The sequence below is a fragment of the Abrus precatorius genome, unplaced genomic scaffold (genome assembly GCF_003935025.1).
Source record: "Abrus precatorius isolate BTA unplaced genomic scaffold, Abrus_2018 Scaffold3, whole genome shotgun sequence".
Classification (NCBI taxonomy): domain Eukaryota; kingdom Viridiplantae; phylum Streptophyta; class Magnoliopsida; order Fabales; family Fabaceae; genus Abrus; species Abrus precatorius.
In genome coordinates, this window is record NW_020874373.1 from 19,640,828 (window position 1) to 19,650,675 (window position 9,848).

The following is a 9,848-nucleotide window of genomic DNA, read 5'->3' on the forward strand; positions in this document are numbered from 1 at the left end:
TAAAAGTGGTCACGCGCAACTTGCCTTGCTACATGCCTCTCTGGAACAATCACTCTTGTTGGCGAGAGTGATAACGCGCTACTCGCTAAGACTGAGGCTTTTCTGGAACATCCACTTTCACCAGTGAAAGTGATAATGCGTTATTCTGCTGTGACTGGAGTTCCTCTAGAATGCTCACTTTCACCAGTGAAAGTGATAACGCGCATTGTGTTGAGTCTGAAGCTTGTCTAGAACGTTCACTTTCTAGACAAGAAAATATGTGCAGTATGGTAGGAACAATAATTATTCAAAACAGGGAATGATCATAATTTGAATGGAAAGTGCTATCAGAATACAACTATAGAATTACAAAGCTAGACTAGATTAAAAGAGAGTAGTAAGGAAAATATTTTTGTATTTTCATTTAGTACTTGTGCAAAGAATTTAGACTAAGAAAATATGAAACAGAGGCAAAGAGATCACCTCCTTTTTCATAGAAAGTAGATTCACAACTTAGGGGTCAAATACATGCTCCTCTTGATGGGACTGAGGGCATTTTCTGCACAAATATACACAAAATTTAGTATAGGAGCAAATATTAAACCGGAATATGAAAGATATATATGTATAAGTAAGGATGTCCTAAATTTTTCAAAGTAAAAGCGGTGATATGAAAGTGAATCAGTAATGATGAAAGCGGTAATATAGGATAATTACATGGAAGTGGTAGCTAATAATATATAGATACAGGGAAATGGAATAAAATAAGTGAAAAGTGGGTGTGGTGAAAAGGGAACTAAAGCTAAATGGCATCTTCATAGGAGCTGGAAAAGGAAGAGTCGTCATCATCATCATCAGCACCCTTCACTGCTGTTAGGGGTTCTTCATTCGAGGAACTAGGGCTGCTTCCATCTGCATCAGCTTTGATAGGGGCAGTGAGATTAAAAGGTGGAAGGTCACTCTGGACCGCTGATCTTAGGTAAGGGGCACTGAAGGTGGGGGCATGATAAACTTGTGTTGTAGTCATGCCCAACTTCTTCCCTATGTTTAGAAGCATCGTTTCATCAGTGTCATGAATGCTTTCTGTCTAGCATGAATGGTATCCTGCCTCAGAGCAAGTTGTTTCATCTGCTCCCTCATCTTCATTGGAGTGTCCCTCCTGTAGTCATCCGGTAGTGATAATCCTGGGTCAGCAGTCTTTTTAGGCTTAAACAACTCCTTCACCATGGCTGTGAGGATGGGAGGAGCTGCTCTGAGTTTTTGCCAGTAGTCCCCAAAGTCTATCCCAGCATCCTGACATAGCATAGCATTGAGGGATGGAAAGCCCATAGAGTCTCTGCTCCTGCTCAAGATGTCCATGATGGCACTGTTGATCACTTCACCAACATAGATGGGCATGCCTGTGAGAATAGCATAGATCAGCTCTGCCCTCTTCACTGCTAATGTGGAGGAGTGGAGGACTGGCATAAAGGAGCTGAGAATGAAGATACTCCAGACTTTTGCTGGAAGGACTAGGTGTTTTGTTGTCAGGTTCTTGGGCTACATGTTGCAGTCAAACTCCCAATTCTCACCCTCCTTGCAGATAGTTTCAAGGATAGGCTTGTAGTCCTTGTCCTCCAGAATGCTGAAAGTGGTGAAGTCCAATTGGCCAGCTAGTCTAGGTATGACTGGGATGTTCAGAACTCTCTGAATGTTGGAGGGGGTGAAGTTGATCAGTTTTGCCCTCACCATGTTGTGTCTAGGAGGGAGAGTGTCGCCTTTAACCTTTATGGCATTGGCAAAGAAGTCTTGGATGATTTCTTTTCACCCGTTACCAGCACATGTAGTGAAGAGGTCCCAACCTATCTTCTGAATCTCCTCTTGGAATTGGGGGTAGGTGCCTTCTTGAATCTCGAAGTTGCAGTCCTGCATCTATTTCCTTCTAAGAATGTTGGATTTGAAGTACTCCTTATGCTCCAATGACCAAAATCTTGGGTCATGGGTAGGTAGAGGTGTAGAAGAGGATGCATAAGCAGTTTTGGCTCTTTTGGGTCTTGGAGGGTTCTTCCTGGGTGTGTTGGCCATAGTTTCTGCAAAGAAGAAAAGAAAGAATAGTGAGATATGCATTTATATTATGAAGCAAAACATGTACAGTACCATGGCAAGGAAGTTTAGAGAAAATGGTTGCTATAGGGTAAAGAACTACAAGAAGAGTTATATGCAGCAGCAAGTACACAATTACAAGATAGGGAAATGGCAGATCATAATGGTTTCTATGAGAGAACACAATGCTAAAGTGGTTGCTGTGCTCAGTTATGGTAATGACCTCAGGATGCAACATGACAGATCATTCATGCAGAAAGATAGGTATAGAACATCTAAAAAAATTTAAGTGATATGTTTGACTATATGTAATGAATTCAGGCAATGTTTGACTATATGCTGCCATGATAATTGCTAATGCAAATGGTAGTAACTACTGTAGATTCTAGACCTGTCATAGTGGTTATGCATCAACAAACCCAGTGCAGGTGCAAGCAATGCATAGAAATGCAATTTGCAAGGATGATTACTTCCAACTTGCATAAATTAAATGGAAACATACAAGTGTAGTTAGGAGATTATGAGATCACACCCAGCATAAATCAAAAGATTCTCTTAGCTTACAGTTCAGAGTGGTTGCTATCATGTAATTATTATTACATGTATGCAACTTGGCCACAACCAATAGACAGAATTTGAGTAGTGGAGTAATAAAATGAAAACAAATGCAAAGAAGTGTAGATAAGGGGGAGCAAAGGGGATGGAATGCATGTCAAAATACAGTCAAGCAACAGATTAGACACACACCTACAAAGTGGAAATAGTGGGAATGAAAGTGAATATTTGCAGAAAGCATAATTGTGCCAAAAATATGCATATTGGTAGCAGGGGATTAGAGTAATCTTAGCAAATGAAGTGCAATTAGTCATGGGGTAGTACATGTCAAAAGTGAAAATATAGCAATACAATAACCCAAAATTTTGCAATCATCAGTTAATTTCTGCCGAAGGATCAAGGTGATAAAGGTATACACACAGTGACTGCTATTTCAGGTCACAATGGCCACTGCAGAATAGATATGTACACATGAATTGCAACATAGTGGGGTTCAATGTAGTTTGAGTACAGGGAAATGAATCATAGAGTGGAGGGGATAATTTTGAATGTCAAAACAAACATAGAATAGGTACTATGTCAACCAGCAGAGGTACAGAGTGATCACTATCATACCTAGGTAACTACCTAAGGGTTTCATTTTGAAGAGATTGAGCACATTAACTAAATTAAACACCCCTATTTCCCTTCAAACATAGAATCGTACTTCTAATAACAAAACTCATACAATAGATACGGTGCAGGAAACTTAAGATCAGAATCCCCAATTGACAGTAAGTACTTTAGGGTTCAAGCAATGCAAGATGCACAAATTATCCTAACTAAACACCCCTAATTACCTTCAAACGTGTAATCACACTTAAAATAGTAGGATTTACACCAAGATTTCAATGCATAACGTCCTAAATCAAAATTCCTAAATTCTGCAGTTATAAACCCTAACACAGAGAGAGAAAAATTGAAAAATTACCTGGATAGGAGTTCAAAATTGTTACAGAAATGCAGAATTGAATGAGTTTTAGCACAAAATAGTGAAAGTGAAAGAGAGAAATCACAGGAAGGTCAAGGACAAGAGTGAGAGTTCTCAGAGGGAGTGAGTGAGAGTAAGGACTAGAGTGGCCACTTTATATTTATATAGGCTTTGGGCGTAGTTACTTTGAAGCCATAGTGGACATGCGCATCTGTGTTTTCCAAGTTGAGGCTGTGCATGGTTACTATGGGATGAAAGTAACTACTATAGAGAGGGCAAAATTCCTGATTATGTTGGACGTAGCTACTATGAAATGAGAGTAGCTATGTGCAGCATTTATGCCCAAGAGGTGTCTTTGTAGTGTCCACTATGGAATGAAAGTGGCAACTACAAGAACCCCCTTAATTTCCAGTGTCCCTGCGCGTGGTTACTATGAGATGAAAGTAACTACTATAGAGACTCATGAGCCCAAAGGCCTTTGGAAGTGATTACTATGAAAGCAAAGTGAGAACTACAGAGGGTGGAATCACTTACCTTAGCTGAAAGTGACTACTATGAAATGAAAGTGGTCACTTTTAATGGTTGAAATTGAAACTTCTTCCCCAAAGGGTCATTGTTGTGTGGCAGGGGTGACCATGTCTCTGTACACTTGAACTTCTCTTGATTTATGCATGGATCAAGCTCAGGATTTACAATTTTTGACTATAAAAATTTGAGCATATGCAGAAAAATCATGTCAAATTCATCATACATATCACAACTCAATTATGAAAATGCTTATTGAATGTAAAGAACAACAAAAAATTCTTAATCAACTTGTGAGTTGCCTCTCAGACAACGCTTCTTTAACGTCACTAGCTTGACGTATAAAGTGAGTTATGCAGGCCAAGGGTTGGGATGAAGGTTGGTGCATAGTGATTGCAAGTCAATCTCCTCAACTTCTTCCAAGGTAGCTGAATTTTGCAAGAATGGCTTCAACCGGTGTCCATTCACTATAAAGCTTTTTCTAGTGGACTCACTTATGATTTCCATTGCACCATGGGAAAATACCTTTGTAACAGTGAAGGGTCCAAGCCACTTTGATTTGAGCTTTCCAGACATAAGTTTCAAACAAGAATTGAACAAAAGGACCTTTTGACCAATGTAGAATTATTTTCTTGAGATCATTTTGTCATGGTACCTCTTGGTCTTTTCTTTGTAAATTCTAGAGTTCTCATAAGCCTCAAGACGTAGCTCCTCCAACTCTTGCAGTTGCAACTTCCTCTGCTCTCTAACTAAGTCATAATGGATATTACAAGTCTTCACTGCCCAGTATGCCTTGTGTTCCACCTCAACTGACAAATGACAAGCTTTTCCATAGACCACTGATGAATCCACATTTTATTGGATTTTTACTTGTTATTTTAATGTTTCTTAATAGAAAAAGTAAACTTAGGGTTGTAAATAACATAAAAATATCATTTTGGTCAATTTATCATAGATTTCTTAATTTTTGGTTAAATTACATTGATTTGCATAGATATAGTTTGCAATTTTGATCATTTGAATAATTGTGCAAGAGGTCCTAGACTTTTTCCGTGGATTTTTAGCATTTAAGAAAGTTTGAGGTGAAAGTGATCACTTTAGAGTCCATAGTGAACACTACAACAAGCTAATTCTAGAAGGGCACACCAAAGTAATCACTATGAATCCATAGTGACAACTCGAGAGAGGCCAAAAAGTACAAGACTTGCGTGTAGGTACTATGGAACCATAGTAGACACTCTGGAGCAGCCAAAGTTATCACTCTGATGCCAAAGTGTCAACTCCAGAGAGGGCAAAAACACAGGACCTGCGCGTAAACACTATAGAGTGAGAGTAATCACTTTGGGGCGTTGCGCGTTATCACTATGAAGCCAAAGTGACAACTCCAGAGAGGCCCAAATCACAGATTTCGCACCTAATCATTATGGAGTGCGTGTAAACACTATGGAACGCTACGCGTTATCACTATGAAACCATAGTAGTCACTTTGGGTGAAAATTTCTGCACTATAAATAGAATTTGAGAAATTAGGGTACGAAGCTTTTGACATTTCTTTAGATTCTTTTGCCACTTTTGGAGCATTTTACAGAGCTTAGGATCCTTGGGTGACAGCCAAGGCTAATTGATAAGTATGTAATTAGGCCCTCTTTTATAGTCCATTTATTCATATTTGACATTTATTTGAATTGGGTTTTACACTAATTTAGTTGTTAATTGCGCAGTTTGAGATAAAGAAACCACGAGTACATTTTGGGTGCATTTTGGGCCTAAATGGATGGGCTTCAAATCCTCACAACAACAAGCACGCCCAGTGAAGCACGGGGGTGCTTCGATAGTATGCACGGCCGTGCTGCACCATCATGCACGGCCGTGCTTGTTTGCGTTTGCCAAACTTCCCAAGTTTAAAGGAGTTAAAATTCTATAAATAGAGGAGAGGAAGCATCGTGAGGGAGACCTTTTTGAGAGTACAGATTGACATAAACCTTTTCTTCGTGATTTTGGATCACTTCCACCCTTCTCGTAGGATCGTTGGCACACACTTGGCAGAACTTAGAGCTTCAAGTGACCATACTTGAAGACTGAAGATTCAATTCTTATTCTAGTTTGTTTTACTGCTTCATTATGGATATGTTAATGATTGTTTTAGTTCTTTCTTACTACATGAGTAGCTAAATCCATAGCTAGGGCTATGGGATTTATCGTTTATGATTTTGTGGGATTGTGATATATGAATCTAAATAGGATTTCCATTTTGTGATTAGGATTTATCTTATCATTTCTAATTCTTCAACCCAATTAATTAAATTCTCAGGCGATCATACCTCGGGTAATTAATAGATCTATAGGATAAAATGAGAGGAAAGATTAGGTAGACCAAACCAATCTTTCTCTTCTAATCGTTATTAAATTAACAAATTCATAGGCTCCTTAGACTTTTTCTAAATTAATAACTTGCATGATCATTGGGGATATTAACTTAGGGAAAAAATATTAATACTGCATGACAATTGAGTATTAATAGTATTAGTATGAATGATTAGTAATTACTAGGAAATCAGATTTAGATCTAAATAGAAGAATATCATAAAGGATTGAATGAGAACACCCATATGCCCTAGGTTCCTCTCTGATAAGTTTAACCAAAACGTGCTTTGTGTTTCTTGCTCTTAGTTTATACAATTGATTTTATAAATTCTTGGTTTTAAATTAATTCTGTATCCTTGAAGCTCAAACAATTAAATTAGGAAAACTCTTAGTAATTGATAAACAATCCTTATGGGACGATAATTTGGGAACTTAGTTGAAAACCCTTTATTACTTCTCAATGGGTACACTTGCCCTCTGAACAAGTTTTTGGCGCCGTTGCCGGGGGATTGCTTTTTCAATATTAAGAAAATCTAAAATTTAATTGATTTGAGCAATCTGTGTTTTACTTTATTTTAGTCTTGTTTTATTTATTGTTAATTTTTTTTATTTTTTTATAATTTTCATATGTATTTCATTCTCATTTTTTTTTATCATTACTCTTGATGTATGCTCACTCGTTCTAAGTGTTCTATAGCTTATTTGTTTGATCCAGAAATTGAAAGGACAGTTCGTAGACAAAGAAAAGAAGTGAGAGAGCAAAGAATGGCAGAGGGAAGGAGATCGATCCAAGATTACATGATGCCCAATGCCAGAGGCACTCTTGGAAGTATTGCGGCACCTAATGTGGAGGCAAATAATTTTGAGTTTAAACCAGCACTCATCACCATGGTTCAGAATTCCATACAATTTGGGGGCTTGCCTAACGAAGACCCCAATCTGCATCTGACAAAGTTCCTCCGATTGACTGACACCATAAAATACAATGGAGTCTCCAACGATGCCATTCGACTTCGCCTGTTTCCGTTTTCAGTGTCCGAAAGAGTGAATGCATGGTTTTCCTCACTCCCAGCCAATTCCATCACAACTTGGGAGGATCTCATTCAACAAATCTTAGGAAAGTACTTTCCTTCATCAAGATCGTCCAAGTTGATGACAGAAATATGTTGCTTCCAGCAGAATGAGATAGAATCATTGTTCGAGGCATGGGACCGATTCAGGGAATTATTGAGAATATGCCTGCACCATGACTTTCCAACTTGGAGGCAGTTACAGATCTTTTACAGTGGCCCATCCATCCATAATAGGGCCACGATTGATGCCGCCGTAGGAGAATCTCTTATAAGGAAAGACCTAGATGACACATACAGATTGATAGATGAAATGGCATCTGCCAGCTTTCAGTGGGCACACAACGGACACTTACAACTTCAAGAGAAAAGAAGCTGCGCCAGTCTATCAAGCAAAGAGTAATAACCCACTGTTAACCCAAATGGCAATTCTCACAAAGCAACTGGAGTGCTTGATGAAAGCACAAGATCAACCCACAAAGTCGGCTCATAATACAAAGTGTGATCAGGAGGAGGTGAATTTTATGGGTAATAATTATAATTCAGGATGGCGCAATGGTAACACAAATCCTTGGGAAAGTTGCCAGGGAAATCAGAATGCGCCCTATCGACCTCCTCATGTGCAAAATCAAGGAGAGAAGCTAGAAAGAAGAGAAGCTCCAAGATTCCAATCCAATTTTCAAGAACAGATGATACAATACGTGCATAACTCTGACAAGAGAATAGCAAAGCTGGAGGCACAGATGGAACAACAGATTGAGAGGGAAGATAAGAGGTTTGCAAAAATCAGAGCTGAGATGAGGACTCAATCTTCAAAGCTTGAATCCCAGTTGGAGCAAATCACAAGTCTTCTCAGTCAAAGAGCACTAGGAACATTGCCATCCCAACCAGAGCCGAATCCTAGGGAACAAGCTAAAGCAATTACTTTAAGAAGTGGAAAAAAACTTAAGTGAAATGCAACCACATAAGCCATGCACGCCCGTGCTTGTTGATCAGCACGCCCTTGCATCACCCTGCACGCCCATGTTGGCTCAACAAGAATGGTCGTGCTTGGAACAGCACGACCATGCTGACACTGAATGCACGCCCGTGCTTAACCCAAGCAAGGCCATGCTTACAGAGAGAACAACCGTGCTTGATGATGAGCAAGGCCATGCATGCCAATCAGATACGAAAAAAGAAGCAAAGGATGATGCATTAGTGATGCCAAGGCCGAAAGTTCCATTTCCACAACGGTTGATGGCTACCTAGAGAGACCCTCAGTTTAATAAATTTCTTGGGATTCTCAGAAAACTCCACATCAATATCCCTTTTGTTGAAGCCATTTCACAGATGCCTAAATATGCCAAATTCCTCAAGGAGATGCTAAGCAACAAAAAGAAATTAGAAGAATTCGAGACAGTCAGATTGAATGAGGAGTGCTCAGCAATATTGTTAAGAAAGCTGCCACCTAAGTTCAAGGATCCAGGGAGTTTTACGATTCCATGCACAATAGGCAATTCTTATTTTGATAAAGCACTCTGTGATCTAGGTGCTAGTATTAATCTAATGCCATTTTTTGTGTTTAGAAGATTGGGTATGCAGGAACCCAAGCCAACCTCAATTTCTCTGCAGCTTGCTGATCGCTCGACAACTTATCCTAGGAGTATAGTGGAGGATGTCCTGGTCAAGGTGGATAAGTTTATATTCCCTGCAGATTTCATTGTCCTTGACATGGAAGAAGATGACGAAGTACCCATCATACTAGGAAGGCCTTTCCTAGCTACAGGAAGAACGATAATAGATGTTCAGCAGGGGAAGCTTACATTAAGATTGAACGAAGAGGAAGTAGTATTTAAAGTTTTTAATTCACTTAAGCATCCCTCCACTTTTGATTCTTGTAATTTTGTGTCAACTATAGATGTTACCTCCCTCTCTCTGAATGTACCACAGGTACAAGATGGATTAATGAAAGATGTATTGGAGAGAATACTTACATTAGAAAGGAGGGATTTGCACGACACTGAAGAAATAATAGATGAGATCTTAGCATTGAACAATGGGGTACCTAGAAGATGGTTCGAACAAAGGATATTTGAAGATTTAGGAGAACACTCCTAGAAAAGAGCCAAGCCATCAGTCGAAAAACCTCCTGAACTAGAACTCAAGCCTCTTCCTTCGAATCTTAAATATGCTTTTTTACACCCTCCATCTCACTTACCTGTAATTATTTCTGCGAATTTGACAGGTAGCATGGAGGAAAAGCTTCTAAGAGTATTAAGAGAGAACAAGGAGACTTTCGGGTGGAGCATCAATGACATTAA

General features: G+C 39.1%; 1 protein-coding gene and 1 non-coding gene across 2 annotated transcripts; one reads left to right on the forward strand and one right to left on the reverse strand.

The window, feature by feature from the left end:
* Nucleotides 1-7,621: 7,621 nt before the first annotated feature.
* On the reverse strand, nucleotides 7,622-7,728 carry LOC113864058. Its single transcript, XR_003504664.1, has one exon. It is a non-coding gene; the product is annotated as a small nucleolar RNA R71 (small nucleolar RNA).
* Nucleotides 7,729-8,877: 1,149 nt separating this feature from the next.
* LOC113862299 lies at nucleotides 8,878-9,645 on the forward strand. Its single transcript, XM_027495388.1, has one exon. It carries the CDS (start codon nucleotides 8,878-8,880, stop codon nucleotides 9,643-9,645), a length of 768 nt encoding a protein of 255 aa, XP_027351189.1.
* Nucleotides 9,646-9,848: the final 203 nt, after the last annotated feature.